The sequence below is a fragment of the Anoplolepis gracilipes genome, chromosome 7, assembly GCF_047496725.1.
Source record: "Anoplolepis gracilipes chromosome 7, ASM4749672v1, whole genome shotgun sequence".
Taxonomy (NCBI): domain Eukaryota; kingdom Metazoa; phylum Arthropoda; class Insecta; order Hymenoptera; family Formicidae; genus Anoplolepis; species Anoplolepis gracilipes.
The window spans coordinates 5,328,430-5,351,531 of NC_132976.1; the positions used below are offsets into that span (position 1 = coordinate 5,328,430).

General features: G+C 36.4%; 1 protein-coding gene across 1 annotated transcript in view; it reads left to right on the plus strand.

Annotated features, from left to right (window-relative positions):
- Positions 1-23,102, plus strand: part of LOC140667441 (tyrosine-protein kinase-like otk) — a 44,942-nt gene that overhangs the window by 6,526 nt on the left and 15,314 nt on the right. The window contains exon 2 of the mRNA XM_072895392.1: positions 2,053-2,355. Coding sequence (XP_072751493.1) covers positions 2,053-2,355 — 303 coding nt within the window. The remainder of the gene's footprint in view (positions 1-2,052; positions 2,356-23,102) is intronic.

Below are 23,102 nucleotides of genomic sequence, written 5' to 3' on the forward strand. Positions count from 1 at the left end.
AGAGAGAAGGAAATGTTTAGCTCGGGATGGAAGCCAATCTCAAGAGTAAGTCGTAAAAGCGGTCGTGTTTACCCCTCCAGGAGATTTCACGACCAGCGACCAACAGGACTGGCGCAAACGTGCATTCTTTTTTGGGTGCGCTCTTTCTCTCTTCCCCTTTTTTTCTCATGCTGATAAACCTTGGTAAAGATTGACATCGAGCCGCATTCGGAGGTACAGCCTAACGAGCGCGTTGAAAAGACACGATTCGGTCGTAAAGTCTGCCGCATTAGTTTATTTTCTCGATTTCCTGTAGTAATCTGGGACTAATGAGTGATAAGCAAACGATATTTTTGAAAGGTATTTTTCCATCGTTCGTATGGCTGATCGGCAACTCGCTTTACGACGAATCAATGGTTCCTTTGACGTTGCGCGCGCATCCGCGAATCCGGCGTGAAAATGCGTATTTTCTGCACTCAAAACCACGCGTATAATTATCACAATGGATCGACTGCAATAATTAATATTGATCGCGTAATATCTGTAAAATAAAATTTTGCAATTTAGTAATAGCGCATTTCCGATTGTAATTTTACGTGTATGGTGACATGGGGATTGTTTTCTTCAAATTAAAACAAAAAAGCTGCTTCTAAAATCTATAGTACATTTTGCTTTTCGACGAATTGTGAAATGATAGATCACCGCCACGGTATTAGATCACAAGAAATACCTGAATCCCCAATCATAGATAGGGAAACCGGTAGGGTCTGCTCGAAGATAAATAAAAGATCTGATGGGGGAAGGGGGTCTCTGATAGATTTATTACCTTGCATTGTGGTCTACAGTACACATGGACGGTTAAACTATATTGCATCACATGGAGATAGCTATTTGTTACTAGTCGAAATAAATTACATATACATTGAACATTAAAATCTGCATATACTTTACATTAGATATATATATATATATATATATATATATATATATATATACATATATAATCATTACACATTTAAAATCGGATACATATGTTCAAATAAAACGGTATTTGAAAATAGAGTTGAAAACATGATAAATAAAGTTGGGAATAACAACGAGGACGAACTTTAAAATACGAGTAATTCGAATTTATCAAGAGTATCACGCGTTCTTTCACGAAATAATTGACCGGTATCTCTGTTGTTTATTTCGAATAATGGGAATTATTAGTGCGATCGGGGAGGAGAAATTGAAGGAACAGCGCGCATGTTGTAACCGCGTAATCTGAAATTTGAACGCGAGGTGGATTATATAGTAAATAAACGCGATATAATGTATAATATTTCGTCCATTGCGACCGCGACGGATTAATTATTCCCAAACACTTCTACAGAGACGCGCGCGATAGTGGCGTGTTGCGTGAACAAGAGATCGATGGTATGAGAGACGGCGAGCAGTCACACACGGATGCACGATGCACACGTGTTCCCGGCCGGCGGCCGGAGAAACACCGATCGATTTTCGCCCCGGTACAGAGGATTTAATCTACACCGGTGCGGCCATTGTATGCAAAATGCGTACGCAACGATCGCCATACGTAAGCTCGCGAATCTCACGAATTTACGTATGTGTGTGACGTGGGTGTACGTGTTGTATATTATACATACACATACATATATATATATATATATATATATATATATATATATATTCTTTGAAATGCGCGATTCTCTTTTTACGAGCACTTTTCTTTTTCATTCTTTTCTTTTACTTACTCGATATCATCCGGCGTTGATTCGGCCATCTCTTTGTAATCTCACTGTAATTTGATTAAGATTAGATACATACGCATACTCTTCTCGTTGATTGCACGAGCAATGTATGTATACGATTAAAATTTATTTATAAAAACAATTACATCAGACGCTTTAACATATAGTATGTTGTTTATAAATATAAAAAAAAAAATAATTTTTTATGCTGGTATGATATAATCATGAAGTTAAAGGCGTACAATAAAAATTTGATTTTTAATATTTGTAATCGAACAAATGTTATTTTATTATTAATAAAATGATTTTTTGTTTACAGTGGCACTTGTCCGCGGTCAAGATGGTGATCTTTACTTTTCGGTGAGTCCCGCGGAACATTCGGTTGTCGAAGGATCGCCGGTTCGTTTGAGATGCGAGGCTCAACCGAACTCGCATGTGAAGTACTCATGGAAAATGGACGGACAACAACTCGCTCCTAGTCCGCGAAGACATCAAGTCGAAGGCGATCTTTACATCACCAGAGTCAGTCGGATCTTGGATAGTGGAAGTTTTGTTTGTGTGGCTACACACGAGAAAACCGGCTACTCGATTGAAAGTTCGCCCGCCAAGATTGATGTTAAATGTAAGTCTTATCGAATCTTTGCTCTTATCTCTATTTGCGATACCGCAATTAAACCGTTCGCATTTAATTTTGTGTTTAATTATCTATGATCTGCATTCCCCGAAATTTTGTTTCGATGCTAAATACAATATTATGTGCATACTAAATTTTAAATTTAGTCTATATTATATTTGTAGTATCAATTTTCATATTTTAATTTTATAAACTAACAAATTTAAAATTTAATTCTATATTTGCCATCAATTTTTATAGGTAATTTTTATAGATGGTAATTGAATTTATATTTATATTTGGGCGGCATATATTAGATAGATATTTGTTTACACTAAATTATAATAAATTCGTTGCCTGTGTGAAATGTCATTTAGTATGAGTCTTGACTATATTAGTTTTAATTAAGAATATCGCGACGGAAATATTTAAATTAATTAAAGCTTTTCCTGGCAGCGCGGAAAATAATATGCAAGTTAATGTTTCATGAAATATACGCACAAACACGTACATTATATTATTAACGATTAAACGAGCATAATGCGCAATTCGCTCTTTGCTACGCGCACTGCAGTGTAACTACATTTAAAAATGTTATTTAACGGTAAATGCTCGAATTAGCTTTAGTGTGCATTTATTTAACAACGTGCAACATGAGCAACGAATTAAATATTAGATCAAAAGATATTCGTTATGTATTCGTCTGGATTAAATATTTACAGCTGTTGGCTGTTGATTTCAACATGTAATTTCTGTCTGAGTGAACGAGAAGAAGCTTATTGTTAGTTAACTCTAGTAACTTTAATAACTCAACATTTGAAAGAGGATAGGATTTTTTATGCACATATTAAAAAATTAATTTTTCTATTGAATGCTAAATTTGAAAGAGGTATTGCATTATTTTCATATTACAAGTTTATTCTGATCAGATTTATAGATAAAACATGATAAACAGATGTCTTAAAAAATTACACATTACATGTGTAGAAAGAATTATTTAAAGGAATGTTTATAAAAACAATTTGATATGTTTTGATATTTCATAGATTCCAATCAGGCTTATACAAATAAATCCAAACCAAATGTGCTTACATCTAACACTATTTAACCGCCAATATCGAACTAAACTTTATTATCGGATGTTTCAATTAATGAGCGGAAATGTGGCTTTATTATTGATTTACGTGCGCGCGTTGTATATTATCGTTCGCACGGAAACATGCAAATTAAACCATTCTCACGATAATTTCCGGGACAAGAAGCTAAAATGGAGCTTCTTCCTGGTACTTTATCACGAGAAATCAAATTTAAATTTAAGGCATAATTAGTACTAATTTATTCCTAATTTTGTCTGGAATTTCCTGCTAATTGGTAGGAATATTAAATTCGAAATTAAAACAACAATTTAACAATAAATTCTAATTTATTAAATTGTTAAGTTAACATTCATAACTATAATATTTCACTTATTTTACCTGAATTTGATTTTTCTCATGTCGGAGATATCAGGTTAACGGAGGTGAAAATCCACGTGCAAGCCATATAGCGGCAAGCCCTCATAAAGTATACACTCGCTATTCAACGATGCGACTGCGCCGGCCCGATAAACCGATATAATCCTCCGTTCAGTCGGCAGCGTTGCTTAGTCAACAAAGGGAGGCGAGACGGTGGTGGGCCTTGTCATCATTGCTCGGGGGATTCGAAAGAGGGAAAGAGGCCGCCCGTCGTCGAAGCCGTCACATCATCGTCGTCGCCGCGGTGCTTTTTAATCGTCCCGTCTCCGCAAAAGAGCAGATCAAACGCCTCGTGCGCAGAAATTACACGGGTCGAATGCGAAGTGAAATAGGAAACGGTATAGAATGGAGGAGAATCGGGATCGAAAGGGAAAGAGAGGAAAAACAATGGAAGGGGGGGGGGAGGAGAATTCGCTGGGCCGCAGAGGGAAACAGAAATCGATTCGTGATGGGTCGAGAGCTACGGCCTCCCATCCATACCCTCTCCAATTATTCGCCCGCGCGACATTAATTAAGCAAGATAATTTGCTCTCATACCGCTCGCTGCCCAATATGGCATCCACGGCTACGTCGGCCTTCTCGCGTTCATATTTTAATGATTCGAGTACGCCCGAGGGCTCGTTCTAGTTGGAAATATAATTTCGCCGATGCTGTGAGGGAAAGAAAGAGAGGAAGAGAAACAGCGACCAAGCGAAAAATATTTACGTATACACCGTCCGTCCGTCTGCGTGAGCATTTCTATATGCGTGTCAGAAACGTACAAATGGGGATGGAAAAGCTTAAAAAAGGAATAAAAAGCGGGGATATGTTGTCTGAATGAATAATGAAAAAATGTACAGAAAAGTACATCATGTTAGATTATAACGCGACCGTTGAAACCGAGGAGAGCAAGGTAAAGAGAAGAAATGATGGGAAAGGAATACTTAAACGAGAAAGAGAAACGATGCGTCGTTAGCGTGCCGACCGCGACTCGTTATCATGTATCGCTTCGTAATTACTATTATATATACAGTTGCCAAGCCGGGGACGATGTAGAGTGTAGAGTGTGTTTAGTACATGTTTGATATCGACGCGCCGATTTCATTTAGTAATTGTAATAAATATAACAACAAACATATACGATCTTGCGTTTCTCACGATGTTCTTTGTTTCGTGTCGCTTGGAGATGAGATTGATAAATTTAATCGGCGGAATTTTTAATGAACGATGTATACTCACGGATCTAACAAGGATACATATTCGTTGTCGCACTATAATTTTTTAAATATCTATTTTAAAATGAGAGAAAATATTATTCTTTTTTTTTTCATGTATGATATAAATGAATTGTATCGTATGCAATTTTCATCCATATTCCATTTCATTTTAAACTCGTCGAAAAATAAAATAAAATAATTTTAAATGAAATAGTTTGCACGCATGATGACACTTTGTCGCACTGATAAGAGCGACGAATGAGAAATTATTAATTTTGCAAAAAATCGAATATTCGAGTACTAACTGCAATATATGTAATAATAAACGCGATAACCAATGTATTGAAAATTATAAGGGAATTTCTAATTCTCCATGCGCTTATGAGAAGACGAGTTTAGTTTAACAGTGACATTGACAGCATATCCAAACGCTAATTATACCGCATTTATTATTAATATAATATTCTCGGTATCAATTACAAGGTATTTGCAATCTATAAAATAATATGAATCCGATCTGAAATAAGGAAATTAATAAAAAAATGCTATTTTTACAATGAGATTTATTTATTATTAATTACGCTCGTTTAAATCATCATATTTACATGTATTTTTAGAGGTAATTTAATAGGTAATACGCAGTATATGTTATCATATATTTATCAATAATAAATAGATAGAATAATTATAATCAATAGAATAGGGTTTCCTGAAAAAACATGGAAACCTGAGAGCTGACATGATAACGAGTTAGATGGGAATCCTCAGGGAATTTTTGTATACCTCAGGAGAAATCAGGAAATGTATTATATATATATATATATATATATATATATATATATATATATATATATATATATTCTCATAGAATTTTATTGAGACTCAGGCAGTTTTTTTTTAAATTTTCTTTTTAATAATTTTGTTTTTGCTGTAAATTATAAATGTACATATATATATCTTTCTAAGACTTGTTTATGCCCATCTCTGTTTCAATGTCAAAATATTCAACAAAATATTCAACATGCAATACATATGCTTTATTTTAATCTTTAGTGATAAACAATGAAAATGTTATGAAAAGTTAAAAATTTTTATTTTAATTAAAACTATTCAATTTTTTCCGTACATTTATCAATTTTGCATTTGAAACTTGTAGTTCTGTGTTTTTCCTCGATGAAAATTGTATGAGTAAAAAGCATCGGAAAACGCGTACAATAAAAAAATTTAGAAAATTGCATAAAAAAATGTGTAAAAAATATTCTCTTTACCTGGAATTTGGAACAAAAATACCTGAAAGATCAAATAATTTTTTACAAGATTTGAGTAAACATCCTATAAATGACATGGTGTATTAAACAAAAAAGATCATAAAAGCTAAGCACATTATTAGTCTGTAAATTTTATATTTACATTTAATACCGAAGTATGTTTCTTCTACTCGATTTTGATGGGGAGTAAAAAAATGTAGTATACCATACTATATATGAGCGTGGGATAATGTGCCATATAGTACTTACAGGCTCAAAAATAAGAGAAATAGTACCTATATATACTATAACGTACACGTGCAAGTTAACCGCGTAAGTATGTATATATTCACGAAGCGTTCGTTACGAAACCATTTTAGTCAATCCTTTAAACCACGCGGTTTAATACCTAAATCTCTCCGTCACGTAGGGAGAGCATGGCGTGCAAGCACGAGCAACAGTTCTCCCACGTCGCGTATTTTCGTTTCATTAAATTTAATGACCGACCATATTTCGGTGTATCCGGCGACGAGTCCTTTTTGGGACAGCAATTTGCGTTTCGGAGGGGTTTACCGGACGATGAAAATACAGTTTCAGGCAGTTTGGCATCCAGACGCACGGGAGACAACTCTCATCGTTACTTCCCGCTTTTCCCTGGTCGCGACGGAATCAATTAAACAGTCGCCCGGGCGATTGATCGATAAGTGCGTCGGCAGAGTACCAAGTATAGAACAAGATAAATTACATCTATAAAATTTAGCATTGAACGGATGCATGTACGTGTGGGATTACGGATAATAATTACTTAAATCAATTAGTGTCGCGGCAAATATCGAGCTATGCAGCAAACGAATATGTTGAATAAATTTATCTGCAATTTATTTGCAAGTATAATAACCTTTAATTAGCTCTGGAATTGGTTAACGTTTCTCATTAACATTCAATTGTGCGTTAACAACAACGTTGATGAAGTATATCCTGACTCTCGTGTGACTGAAATTCCATCAATTGGGATACTAAATAATTATGAATTATCATTCACAACGATATACGCAACTTCTAATATAATCAAGATTAATTGCATATGTTTGATGATATATTCTATTTTCACGTGTTCGGAATCAATGTTTCTGTTGCTCAAATATTGAGGTAAACAATGGATGACACAGAAAGATATATTTTGCTTTCGCTAGTAGAATAATAAAATACAAATAACAATTCGTTGAATTCCCTTTTTTTTATACATCGAATATCACCGATTAACTGTGTAAATAAAATTTTATCTTACTATTCTATTAAAGGATTCTTTATAAGACTAAATTTAAGATTGTTTTCAGAATCAAGAAACATTTTCATATTTAATTTTCATTATTTACAAAGTAACACATTTAATATGCGCTTAATATATTAAATGCACAAGCCACTTGCGACGCACGATATTTTACACGGCACTTCCGAATTTTGCGATCGCAACATGCCATTTCGCGCTTCGAGACAACAGAGATAGATTTGAGTAAGAGTTAAACTTGAAGCCGAAGAAAACGAAATCAATGGTTGGATCGACGTGTAAATCATATTCCTCGCGACTCTCGTCTTGTCAGAGCACATATATGTCTTCAACATGTAGTAAATAAAGAGGTCGTGATGTTTGATTATCATACATGTGAAGATATGATATGCATGATGGCGACACCATATGGCATGAGAAAAGAGACTATAGATAGAAAACGAAGACGCTCCTATCCTGTCCTTATCGGGCAATCGATTGAATTTTAATCGAGTTAAACAAACCGACTGTCGCAGCGAAAATATCATGCTAACGCAGTGAATTATTCGCGGCACACTGATAATCGATTAATGCATTTTAATGTGCGCGCAGTGCATGAAATGCTTATTACAGCATTATCATGAATCGTTTGGATGCATAACTTTCTTTTTAGGATATAAACCTTGCAGGTATTTTGCTTTCTCACATCAAAGTGTACCCGTAAGGGAGTTATGTATAATTTTGTATATAATATATAATTTATAATTTTTCTTTTAATAAATAAAGGATTATATCTACATATATCGCGCATTTTAACATAAATAAATAAATATGCAAGTTAAAATTACAAGTAAATATTTGTGGAATATAATATTTGAGAATATAATTAGATTTGCTGGTTGTTTACGCAACAGATTTCGGTCGAATAAAATCTCGCGATAAACGATACGTTATACATCATAAGAAAATGAGCATTACGTAAATTAATTTATAATTGTGCAAAATTTTATAACGCAATAAAATAAAGTTATGTGAAATAGTGTTTTTTTTTAGTTTTAAACTAATTGCTAATTAAACAATTGAAATGTTACTTTTTATCCTAATGTGTTTAATTTAATTATTTTAATCTATTTTGCAATTTATGCATTATAATGCGATTTGAAAATAATTTGGCATTATTAATAATTAACAAATTACATTTAGATCGGCAAAAAATTTAAAGCATTGGATCGAAAATATTTAACTTTGTATGCATTGTTAAAAAATAATATAGAATATTAATTTTTATACTTGTCACTTGGATTCGTACTTGAAACAATAAATGAAAAAATCGCGAGAAATACACGCTTTGATAAAGGTCTATCATTGCAATACAGTCACGTATTGTTTATCAAAAGTTTATTAATCATTAATCAAAATCATGATCGTAGCCTAATTATTTCTCGATACTTGTTAGGATCGTGCTTCCAAGAAGAATTTAACGGAGTCTCGCAATTACTTCTCGCTCGAATTGTGCCTGATAATAAACATTATGTAAAAATCTCGAAAATACCATGCACAATTAATTTGTTATTGCTTCGAAATATTCAACATTTTGTAATATAAATTTAGGCTGAAATTTAGGCTATTATCTGTACTTCTTGTATTTCAAATTAATTTGATGATTAAACCAACATCGTATCTAACATAGAGTTAACATTCATTTAAAAAATATAATTTTTTATTTATAAATGAATGTAATATTATCATTTTACTTATTTAATATCATTTTACAAATTTTCATATATTCTGAAAAGACATTTCTTTTTTTTTAAATTTGAAATTTGTTAATTGTATTGTTAATTTTTAATTAAATAGCGTAAAAGGAAGTAAATGGCGGGCGTGTAACATACACTTTATAATAATATTCTAATGCGAATAAAAAATGATAATCGAAATTAAAAATAAAATACATGACTTTATATTCGTAATATGATTAAAAATAAAATAATAAAATAAAATTCTCCCCGTGCAATTTTAACGGATGGGGAGAACCATCGCGTCTTGCGACATTATCAAAATGATTAAATCAGAGTGGCATCTCCGCTTAATTATCATTACGACTCTCCCTTAGATTTTGTTTTAGGGACGATAGTGACATTGGTTGCGTGTATTTATAATATTACTAAAGATTTATTATGTGCATGTGTGCCCGTTACATATAAATTATTATAATCGATTTGGCTTCTACAAAAAACACATATGTATAGACATTTAGATTTTTTATTTCTTTTCCTTTTTTTAAAGAAATTCTAAATTATCAAGAACACTAAATTGGAATATTAAATTATTTTTATGTAAATTCAATTTTATCTTCCACTTTCGAAAAGTTTTCTGAACATCTAATGAACTTTTGAACTTATATGCCGGATGAGCACGTGAATATATTCTCGGCGCTTTATTCTGTATAAACCATATCTTTCTCTCTTTTTAATTTCCAACCCCCTTGGTTCTGGCGGTAACAAACAGGGTAACAAATATGACGGACGGGACGGAGAGAGAGGTAACAAATGGTAAGAAAGATCCTTTGTCTAAATACAAAAAAATAACATCTCGCTGACGGTTAAAAGATGGAGCGTATCGCAACAACGGGTAGAAAGTTGTTGTCGGTCTCCGGCAAGGGTGAAAAAGAGTGGAGCGAGGGGCGTGAAAAGGGGAGATCGGGCAGGATCCAACTGTGCATCTAAGAGATCGCATCTGATTTATACGGCGCGAAAACACGAATTCGACTGCATTCTATCTCGACACCTTGCATTAAAGCATTTCTCTGAGGAACTGCTACGTTTATTGGATTATTGTCGGGGGACGTCTGGATTTCTCATGCCATTAACCTTGTTATTACTTAGTCGTTAGGCGCTTCCGTTTTTATGTACAATAACGCGGAGCAAATAAAATATGCGTTCGCTCTTGTCGACTTTACGATGGACTCGCCAACGTATGCGTACGTGCGTGCGTGCGTGCGTACATGCGTGCATACGTGCGTGCGTGCGTGTATGAATAAACCGGGACTAAAGCGAACACAAGGCATGCACTGTACGTTAATTGTACATTTTTTATGACGATACTTTCAAACTATTTCATAATTAACATCTGTTCAAAGTTACTGTAATATTTTACGGTCTACTTCAGTAATTGAACAAATATTTCGAACAAAAGCTCTCTGCAGATTTGCCTTCGACGATATTACCTACAGTTTTTTACTTCATAGTTTTTTTTATTCATTAAGAAAGAAGACGTTTTTTATGTTACTTAATTTTACAAATCATACAAATTAGTCAATTCATGTAAGAAATAAAATTTCACAGTTTTTCATGTAGTTACTACAGGGATTTGAAATTGTCAACACCTTGATTCAATTTAATTACTTCTTTCACCCATGCAATACATTGTGATTGTAATTTGTTTTCTACGAGAGGAAATTTATATCTCGTAATATTAATGATGTAATATTAATGTAGATGTCTCTTTGTCGTCTCGTTACAACGCAGTACCGTGCATAAAGTGATAAAATGCTCGGTCATCCATCATTCCGCGAGCAGCTAATTGGCCGCCATTGGCCTGCGGTAGTATACGATGAAGAAAACCCTTGAAGAAGCGCGTTACGTGGCTATTAACGTAACGCAAAGTGCCTGCGTACCTGACGATAAGATCCGAAGTGCGTGCAGTCATGCAGAAAAATCTTGTCTTCCTCTGATGCGAGAGGCGGTAAAGGCTCGTGATTAACGATTGCGTGCCGGAATACGATTGCAAGAACGACGCGACGGCGGTCTAACTACCCAAATATCTATTTTCACCGCTCGTTTTCCATCTCTTGCTCTAATGCACGACGATTAGGCCTGTCGGATTACGCGGTCGATAAGACGTCCGTTCTCCGTCGTTCCGCTTCGCAAACTTGATAACAACTACTTTCTTATCCAAGAAATTCGCACGAGGATTGTTTCCATCCTCAAGCGCAGAAAATTCACAATTTTTCGCGGTCTTTTTTGTCCAAGTATATTTTATAACGAGCGCACTTTCATGGAGCATATTTATCTTTTTATCATATCATATAATTATATATTTATATGCTCTTTATGCTGTAATTACACTTCTTTTTCATATCTTGCGTATTTTATATTTTGCGAACCTAACGTAAACGACCATTAACTGTTCAGTAATGAGAATTTCTTCTACTTAATGATTCTTCAAGGGTTATTATACATTGTAATATGTAGATATTACACAAATTTTATACTGCTTGTGGATTGTGGATGCGCGCGTGTATAACGTTTTTCATGCAGGTATACGACTGCGTCGAAAGATACCTGCATTATTGCACCGCGCGCGGTCTCCCCGCATAATGCGCAGGGCCAAACGACAATTAGGCCTCACGTATTGTGCCTCACAACAATGGTTATTTTTCATTGCTTGTACCTAGTTGAGAGTTGAGTGCGTGCACCCTTTTTTCCCGCGACTACGTCGCAGGAAGGCGATACTATATGCGAGTATGTCGCTCGAAAATCGTCGTGCAGGAAATCTCTCGCAGCACGCGAGCTTGCTGCGGGGAATATTAAGATTAAAAAAAGCCTTTTTTATGTTTATCTTTTTATAGCGCAAATACTGCAACTTCATAATTTACACTGAAAAAAAAATCGGGTAACAAAGACCAACAATAAGTCTCACCGTTGCAGAAATTTTGTTACAACAACTGCAATCGAGTCAGATTAATAATCTGAAAGATAATAATTTGAATTAAAAAATTTAGTTAACAGTAAAAAAATGTCGAAAGCATAGTTGTATCAATCATTCCATAAGGTTGATTTAACTGCGTAATAAAAGTAAGTAATTTGTGTGTATTTACGATCAATAATGTGTTGACTTTATCTTATTAAACTAAATTTTTAATTTGTTTTTAACTTTAAACAAGATGTTAAAAGGGCGCAACAATTTTACTGAAATATAATTACGATAGTTAGTTGGCCAAATCCAACTCTGAGATTAAATTCGTTTAACTCGATTCGAGTTTTACCTAATCTTTTTTATAGTGTACAGATAAATTAGTCTAACTCTAAAATCGGACGATAATAATATGTTATCAGTTATCATTCTTCAATAATAACATGTATTGCAATTAATTTTTTTATGCAATCTTTTCTGTTTGCCACATAATTTTATGCAGGGATGTATTCTGCTGCAGAGGTAAACAATTATATTACATACGGTTACAACTATAATATCCTCTGAAAAACAATTTGTCGATTATGGTTTTCTTCTTCTCTCCTTTTCATTATCTCTATCCCTTTGCCGATCCTTTTCGCTTGTACGGCCGGAGAAGTCCATTCAGACAGAGTTTGCTTGCATATTCATTGTTTCCTCTCTATGTGTGAGTTGCTCATCGTCATCATCGTCGCCATTGTTGCCATTGACATCCGGATGTACATAGAGAACAAAATGGAAAAGAGGAGATCTTGTGTTAGGATATTACTATTGCAATTTTCTCCTTGAATATTCCTACGTTACTTTTATTTGTAAAAATTTCTCGATTCTGATCTCGCACCTGTTTTAGAAAAAAAGGAAGCTGTTTACTCGGTTACGAGCAGTATAAAGAAATCTGCACGTTCGTGCGAGTTCGACTATGGTTCTCTTCTTCTCTCCTTTTCACTACTTCTGTCTCTCCCCTGATCCTTTTCGCTAGTGCAGGCTGGAGAAATAACGTGAGGAAGGAGAAGAATGGTAAACTAATCGTTGTTCCTACGTGGAAGGATGTGCGTCTGCATCTTTAAAGATGCTACCATATGTATACCGTGTATTGCCAGTTCGGCCTTCCTAACCATTTTCATTGCTCCTTCTTCTCTCTTTCGTTCCTTCTATCTTTTTCGCTCTTTCTCTCTCCTCTGTCTCTCCTGTTGCATTGTGCAGACTGAATTGTACGTTCGCCGTTGAATCGCAGCGTATGCAACACTTGACGCCTGTATACGGTGCGGCTACCGCATTGCACCGTGGCGACCTCAAAAAGAGGCACTAGAAAACGCGTTAACGCCGTAAATCATGTGCCTCCGTGATGTGTATTTTTTTTTCTCCTTTCCTTCTCTCTCCCCGACATACGGCAACGAAAGGCGCAGCGCAACGTAATCGCTAACAGGTGCGCCGGGTCTGATTAGTCGCAGCGTAAATGGAAGCGCGGGAATTGCGCCGACAAAATGACGCACCACCGTTCTCCACCCGCGGCGCAACGTATATTTCATGTTCCTTTTCCTTTACAAGTTACGAGGGGCTCTAGGAGAAAATTGTAGCGCGATAAATAAATCAAAGTCGTTAATGGTTCGCCGGCTTTCGCCGCGGCTATTTAAGCGTGATCACGTTTTTTTATATAATTTCCATTTTGCACCCTTGGATTCACTTTGCGATTTCTTGATACGAGAAGAATACGAGCGCGACGGAAATGCCCGCGATCGGCGATGTGAGAAAAATCGAGCGAGAAAAATTGCAAAACTTTTCTTACGTCTCTACGAGAGCTACACTATTATCCGACGAGATCCGCGCCTTCTCCTCCGCGCGTTTTTGCTCACCGAGGATTAGTTCCACTCAAGAAAGCGATGAGGTTGCATGAATCCATCAGGAGAATTGCCGACGCGATGCAGTTGAGCATCTTAACAACTTCAGTTGCGGTCCACGTATAAAAAAAATATGATTCCACTTCATTATTGCAAATTGAGTTTGCGAGGCATTCTCGAGAGTGCTTTTAAGCTCCTTACGCTTCTCTAATGCTTGTGTATTTCATATGCATTGCCGCGGGTTGAACGAAATCTGTCAGTATTATATTTTGCAAAACGAAGATGCACAGTTTGTTTCATTAAACGTGGCTTGGCTGCGGAGAGATTCTCCTAGGAAATCTTGAACACGCCAACGATAATTGTTATACGACTGGTGGTATAATATTACTCTGTGATTACACCTCGATAAATGTAGAGCTTGTGCTATAAAATCCTTAGTTTTGAGACAGAAACTCTCATCCGTACAATAGATGACTCGACTAAAATTATTTTGTGGGTATCTAATGAAAAATCTCAACGAATTTATGTTGAAAATGATGTCATTTATCACATTCATGAGATGAACTACTTGATCTTATATTATAAGATATAATATATTGAATTATACCAATATCATGTTGTTATTAAAAAATAGTATAATATGCGAAGTATGTTTTAACGCGCGTCGTCATAAAACTTTTCTATAAAAATAATTCTTCATTTGTCAATCAATTGAGAGGATAGTCTTTTTATAAAATCTCCTTATAATTGTATAAAATTATAAAGGGCATAAGCGGCATACATAATAGCGGTAACTGAAGTGAACATTTTCTCGTCACCCGTTATGTTCTTTTAATCGGCAAATTATCATCATCGAGACGAATAATCAGCTGCAAGTACGCGCCCATTAAGCGGCATATGAACACGACTAATAACAGGGCAAAAAGGGCGTGCGTTGCATATGAAAACGATAAAAAAAAATAAAAAAGATTAAAGGGGAAGTATGCGGAAGGAGGAGAAAAAAAGAAACAGGAAGAAGGAGAGAAAGAGAGCCACGAGAGAAAAAGCTTCCAGTCGTGAAGATACGACCGTATTGAATGCGGAAAACTTAACCATTAATTATGTTTTTCATCCACTAATTATCCTTGCGCACTTTTGTTAATTAGTTAGCTAGTTGCGCGAAAAGCATATTTGTACCCACAAAGCGCACGAAATTATGCAAGTAACAAGAATTTTCTGGTTCATACGTCGAGAGTTGGAAATAATCATCTCCTGTGTACACGACGGCAATAACATGGACAACATCGACAATTCTCGCGATTCACCGGAGAACGTTCCGACGTGCATCGCATGCAACGCGAGCGAATCGCGCTGTGCGATGCGCTCTCGGATAAAAAAAAAGGACGCCGTTTTAAAATTGTCGACGAGTTTCTCGTATTTATTTTGTCGCCTGCGGCGGCGGTTTTCGATGTAAACGATATGGAAAACGCGCGATTTCAGGCCAAACCAGGGCAAAATTTCTCTCTCCCTTTTCCTTTTTCTTTTTTTTTTCCACATTGGCAAACTGAAAAAGCTGTGATAAAAAATGCGACGAGAGGCAACGCCGGAATTGGTTATTTCGCAGCAAGTCCGGAAATGTATTTTTTATATTACGGCATGCTGTGCCAGAGAATGTAACGAGTTGCTCTTCGGTGGATTCACGTGTCGTCGCGATGGTATTTTAATTTCCTCTCACGGGAAATTGCAGGTGCAAGAAAAATACGAATTTGTGACGGTATGAAAAATGTGTGCGCTCCGAATTATATCTATTATATTTCTACTGCAGCATTTTTGAAATCTTAATAATACGCCATCATAATATTTTATTCACACATACGTACACATTGAATAACAAAATAATTATTACAGATTTAATATTTTAATTACATTAAAAAGCCAACACATAAATACTACGAGATAAGGACTTAGATTATGTTATGAATACATTAGGTTCGTATACAGGATCAGAGAGAGAGAGAGAGAGAGACAGACAGATGATAACTGCAATTTCTAATATAATCGGTTGTCTGCCAGATTGTAAACTTTTCAACGCATCAATTTACGATGCAACATGCTTAAACGATGTATCGAATAACAAGAATTCCTTGAAATAAAAACGAAAAAAGGATTAGCAGATCCATTAATTTCTTCTGCACGTTTCTTCGCCGATTGACGATGTCGAACATCAATGGATGTTCATCGCGATGGTCGTGGATCCCATTGCACATGCATGATGACCTGTCACGAGCCGGCATTTTATATACTATATGCACACATTTTTGCCTATTTCTTTACTCATTCCTAATCAATGGACCTATCGTCGACTTATGAACGAGAACGGCGCGTTTACGAGTCGTTTGGCGGTGCAGACATTTCTTATCGACATCTATGCGAGAGCATTTAATGCGCTGACCGGACGGCTAACAGGAAATAAAACGATCGCGCAGAAATAACTATCGAAGAAGAAGTCGTCCATTTGCCTACCGACTTGTCCGTCTCGTCCCTCCTATACTTACAAATAGATTATAGATAAAATAACAACGCTTCACTGCAATATAAAATTTACAGCATATATATATTATCGCCAAATCTAATATATTTGCTCACTCATATTATTTTTTTATTCTTCATATAAAGATGTTTTTCCATGGCGTGCTCTTTAGTGCACTTGTTCTTTCTTCTAAACGAAAAAAAAGAGAGAAAGAGAATTTCTAATTTTGAAGAACATCTGTTTAATTGTTCGTTCTATATAGATATGCGGATAAGCAACAATGCGTAACGATAACAACTGAGAAAAGAACTGGAAATACTCGTCGCATCGGCGTCGATCCGCGTTTGATGATCAAACGTGTATCCTGGATTCATTCCGTGCACGAAGAGAACACTCGGCTCGATAAAATCTGAGTCGGCGATGCGTAACTGATTGACGCGAAGTCACCGATATTATCGAGTCCGCAAGGTCTCTGTTCTCTCTTCTTTCCTTGCTATATCTTGGTACCTATATCCTTGCTTCTGTTTCTCGCATCACATCACATCTGGCGAATGTAAGCCGGCACATTCGCAGCAAGAGAAGATACACGGAGGGCAAACCATCATCTTTCATCTCTGAAATTGCGCAAGGAGCGCAGCGGTAGACCGCGAAAAATGCAGATGGATTTTTCTTGCCTTTTTTTTCCGGCGCTTATAGCAGACGCCCTCGGAAACAACTAAATTGCGGTTTGACCAAGCGAGAGTATGAATGAATCAACACGCTCGGACGATTCATGAAATAATGTAAGGGTAAAATAATTCGATAGTATAATTCAAAAGAGGATTCGTGTTGGATTTTTTTCATTTAAAAAAAAATGAGGTATTTTTTTATAACCGCAATAATAATATATTTGTTTATAATGGAAATAGAATTTTCTTAACGCGAGATAAAGAAAAAAATCTCCGAATAATCGTACAATAATGGAACAACTAGAATATCGAAACTCTCGGACTCTATATAATTTTTTATCCGTGCAAAATGATTTAGAAAATATAACCGCATCAAGAAATATCGTGTTCATCAACATAAATTATCTTTCGAAAGATAGCTTAGATATTCTATATGGAGATTGTAGCTACTGTTCTATACGCGAAGCCTACATGCCTTTTATCTCTCGCTTATACAGGCCGCAGCAAGTTGACGTGTCAAAGGCAACAATGATTTATCTTCCGAGTCCCGCTGTCTCTGTACATCCGTGGGTGCAGACTGAGTATATCTGCTGCGTTCGCAGATAGGCGACACTATTTTCAGCAATTTTATCTGCTCCCTGGACAGCCTTTCGGAGAGCGAGGGAGCGAAAGCGACGATACCCGGCACGAACGTTGCAGAGTACCAGGGCCTTTTCCGGCTTTATTCTTTTGTTCCGTTTTTCTCCGTTTTTCGCTCGAATATCCCACGAGAGATCCTCTACGTAATTGCAATACAGCTCTGTGTGTTGGGATTTCGTTTAACGGTTGCAAGTAACTACTCTCGTCGATCTGCGTCAGACGATCGTATTGAAAAGGTACAGATGGTCTCGAGAATTACTCGGGTGGATGAAAAAATATCCACAAATAAGTTGAAATACTAGAGCTGCTTTGCAATTAATTAATTGCTAAAAAGATAATTAAAAATGCATATTTTTTTGTCTATTTTTATATAGCGCGTTTGTATTCTCTTATCTTTCACACGCCTTTTTCTCACGACAATCTTATAGGTCGCTCCTGCGATCGTTTCATCCGGCCTTTAGTGTTTTGTAAATTTCTGAGATACAATTATTTCCGTATATTTATTCTTTTTCTTTCGTTCTTTCTCTAAGCTTTAAATCTTTTTTGCAGATTTGATACGATGTTAAGCGCTCGCTTTTATCTGCTTTCTCGTTAAAAGCGTTGAAGGCTGTCTGTGCAAATATATCTTTTTTTTGCGTTTATAAGATCCTGTTTCGGACAATAAAAAATTTTACAAGATCCTATATTTATGAATTTATAAAATATTCTGTGTGTTAATCTTAAAGTGACTTAATTAGTAAAAATAAATTGCAAATAAATTTCTGGAATAATGCATAATCTGCTTAGAAATGTTTTTAATGCCATTAGACTAGGGAGGAAACATTCAGAAATGAAATTCTTGTTCTTGTCAGGTAATATTTTCTTTGTTCTCTTTTATTATTCTGTCCTCTTATTCGCTCACTATAAAATTATACATTTGGCGAAACTTTATTGCAGTCTCGCTGTTTGCTTTATCCTCGTCTACCGTACTTTATCCTAATTAATTAGAAATAGCTATTGGGGCTGGTATTCAAGCACACAGAGTAAAAGGGCAACGAGGGTACTCGGAACCTGCGCGACGTGTCCGGATGTGTCTCGCACGCGCGTAATAAAGTTCGAGTATTATCCACATAGAGGTAACCCTTGATTTGCGAATACGATCCGATTCGCCCTATGTCATATGTTGTACAGGGGGTACATTTGACGGTTCGAAAATAATTAGCATGCTCTCCCGCTCGCACCGAGTTTGCTTCCGCCTTGGTTTTTGTATTCCGCGCGATGGTGTGTCAGGGTGGTTTTAAGGATTGGCACTCGAGACACGTTCGCAATACACTCGAGTCCCCTTCTCCTCTCCCCCCTCCCCCCGACGGTTGTCACGTTGTCTCTCCATCCACCTAAGGATGAATTAGATAATTCAAAGGCGGTTCCCTCATGCCTCGCGTATCGCGAATCAGAAGTTAGATTCTCCTAAAGGAGTATCGCGTGTCGCCGGTAGTTATTTCTCTTGCAATCTCTTTTATACTGCCATCGCACGAGCGATACTTTATCGCGCTGATTTCCGAAATGCTACGCGAACCGTGTGTACGAACATTCTCTCGGTCAATTTATTCAGTCGACGCGCGATGTCAGGGATAGATATTTTCGTAGAACGTTGTAAGCATTTGCACGTGCAATCTTACTGGTGGTTGTAAAAGAGCAAAGAACCTAGTAGCGAGGACGATTTCATGTTGAAACGTGATATACGAGGCTGATAGCGCATACGTTAGATCGTATGCTCTCCTTTCTCCTCTCTCTCTCTCTCTCTCTCTTTCTCTCTTTTCTTCCGTATCTTGCACTACATATATCTACTTCTGAAATCCGAGACGTAGTAATTATGATACGTGAAGTGAAGGAAGAAATAAATAAATTCTCTTCCTAGAATGAACTCGTAAGAAATGGCGCTGCTGTAATCTCTTTCTTCATTAGCGAGATTAATACCGCACTTCGTTTCTTTGCGCAAAACTGGATTTCTTAAGTTAACGAGATTATTCAGACTTTCGTGTATTTTTCGCATGAGAAAATCATCTAGCGCGAGTAATTGCAGACGATTATCTAACAGTGATTACATCTTCCTTAATTATTATTCGGTTCTCCTATATTTTTATTGCAGATGGAATTAAAAATCTTTTTTAACTATTCTGTGCGCTTGTATTCTCTTCGATATTTATTCATTATTATTATATCTTTTTAATAACGAATAAAAACGAATCTTATTAACTTCTAACTATTTCTGATTTGGCATGTGTCGGAATTTCTTAATTAGCTGTTTTTTAATTAATTTCAAATTTCGAGTAAAAACGATCAATCCGAGTTACTACATCATTCCACATCTTTTCCATGCCTTAAAAAAAGTGAGAAATGCATAAATATTTGCATTTTAATATCAATTCACTGAAGCATTAGCAATAATCATTTGATGATTCTTTTGTGATAATACAACATTATATTAATGCAAGACATAAAGAACAGGATATCATTTTCGAACAGCAATATGATTGAAAACTCATTAACATTTTTTCGTTTCTGTATACGATTAAAAATTTCTCTCAAAATATTCTATTCAATTAATTTTCCACGCCAAGGCACACAATAATTGTCTGTGTTTAGTTATCAATTATAATTTTGCTATTATCGATATTTTCGTACATTACGATTAGAAAACCTATTTCGATGTCCGCTTGCCTCTTAGCAAATGAAAAAAATATTATCGGGGATGCTTGTGTAGTTCTCTATAGAGAGAGAGAGAGAGAGGAGAGAACCGTCGTCGGCTCTACAGAGCCGACAGACGAGGGCGCGCGTCGGATAGGTACAGTTCTGGAGAGCCATAAAACTTTATGGTGCGTTTGCATCGACCGACCCTTTCCCACCGTACCCCTCGCCGCCTATTCCCATGGCAACGACCGACCCCCGAACGGAGCTGCATCCCTCTCGTTCTCTCACCCTCTGGTCGCGTCTCCTTCTGCCACATATATACGTACACACCCTATCTTTCCTTCTCCTTCTCTCCCTCTCTCTTCAATGCGTAGATTTCCTCATCTTCCTCTCGCTTCGACGAAGCTTCTGTCTTTCACTACCGCAACATCCAACGCACAAATATTCTCTGTCTATCGCAGGAATTCCCTCCTTATCTCCTTGCTCGCACATTCCTAGTCTGCGTCGCGTACATGAATTTTTGCAGAGCGCAATTTTTAGAAATGAATCCTACGCGATCAGCCATATTAGCTCTCTCTCGGGAGCAATAATAGCTGAACCTTTTTATATATTCCAGCATTCTCGCATTTTCGTGTTGCTTCATAATATCCCACTTATCTTACCCGCCGTATCAAGTTACGTTCGCCGTCTGTCGACGAGAAAAGCGACCGTGTTTCTCAGCAAGGAATTAGCTTGTCACGCTTTTCACTCCCTTTTCCCGCCTTGACTTCATTCTCTCTCTCCTTTCTCTCCCCTTTTCGTTCATGGATCCTTCTTTTCGCCGCTAGCGGAGCGAGGTTAACGTCTCTGCCGTTTGAGAAAGAAAAGGAACAAAGAGGCATTCTCGACACGACATAATCCACTAATAATTCAACGAGGCTAGACGAGCCTCAGGCGTGCTCGCGCGTTCCTCTCGTTGCTTTTCGTCTCCTTCGATGAGAAACTGTCGAGAGAAAACCGCGGTTTGTTTGTTCGTCCAGAATAAATAGCCCGCTCGTGGAAACGCGCGCGCGTCTCTCCTCGCTCTTACTACGAAGGAGCTAAAGCTTAAATCACACGCAAGAATATTTCTAACTTGTGTTTCCTAACAAGGATTAGTGTAGCGATTCAAATAAATCACACTTGATCGTACTATCAAGGAAAGAGGATGGTTCTCTTTCTAAAAAGAGAAATAGATTGCTTCGCGGTATTTGTTGATACGATACGATACTTGCTTTGTTTATACAACATTTAATTCTAAATTTGACTTATTCATCTTGTATATAGGGTATCCGGTAAAGATTGAATCAACGCTCGTGAGCAGCTAGAGCGCATTAAACTGAACAGAAAAGTCATTTATCATTTTGCGATTTTCGCAATAATTATTGAGAAATTAATTTAAAAATATCGACCAATTCGTGTGAGTATTAGCACGTGGCGAGAAAAGCCAGTCAGCTGTCACGCTGTTGCTAGTTGCACGTATTGTAACCGTGTAACAGTGGACTGTCTTTTCTTGCAGAGCACCAATATATTGGCTCGAATTGGTCGATATTTTTAAATTAATTTCTCAATAATAATTGTTACGCAAATTGTAAAATGATAAAGAACTTTTCTGTTCACTTTAATGCGTTCTACCTACTCACGAATGTTGATTCAATCTTTACTGGACACCCTGTATATGTACATTCAATCTTTGAAAATCTGATGGCTAAAAGTGTTTCACGCTAAATGTAGGATATATAAACATGACAGCAAGAAATTATAGATCTGAATTAAGAAATGATAGATCTTTTAAATAAAAATATTAATTGATAAATATTGATAAGTATTGATAAATAGATAAATCTTTTAAATAAAACCATTAATTGGAAATGTCATCATTCAATTTAGGCTTTATGATTTTAAAAATGGCTAGTATTAAGCGTCAACGCTCTGTTTAATTTCGAAAAGGCTCCGCAAGGAATTCTGTTTACAATGTAATTGACTAGTTTACGACACATATGAAAGGGAAAAACGATCGTCGGGCTTCCGCAGGGGTGTGTGAAGTTACCACCCCGAAATGCAATTTTTATAGTTTTGATTAGAGTTCTAGCTTCTTCTTAAAGAGTTTAAGAATTCTTTATAAAAAATAAAAAGAATTCCGTCGATTAACGGTTTCAAATTTGAATTTGAAAATTGGGGTGCTAACTTCACATTCCCCTTCCGCAGTTTTTTGAAGTCGCCGGGGCTTCAGATGAAGATGGGAGAGAGGATGGAGGGAAAACATTAGTATTACGATAGCGCACTCAGAAGTGCGAGCAACACGCGTGTCTCGTACCTTTGATAGGGGAACATCATGCTTTGATACTTTCGAGCAGCGAATGCCGATGTTTGTAATTAAAGAGCGATTTGTTTGGTAATTAAATGTACGCTGAAGATGCAAAATTAAATCCGCCTTTCTGCACAGAACGCATATA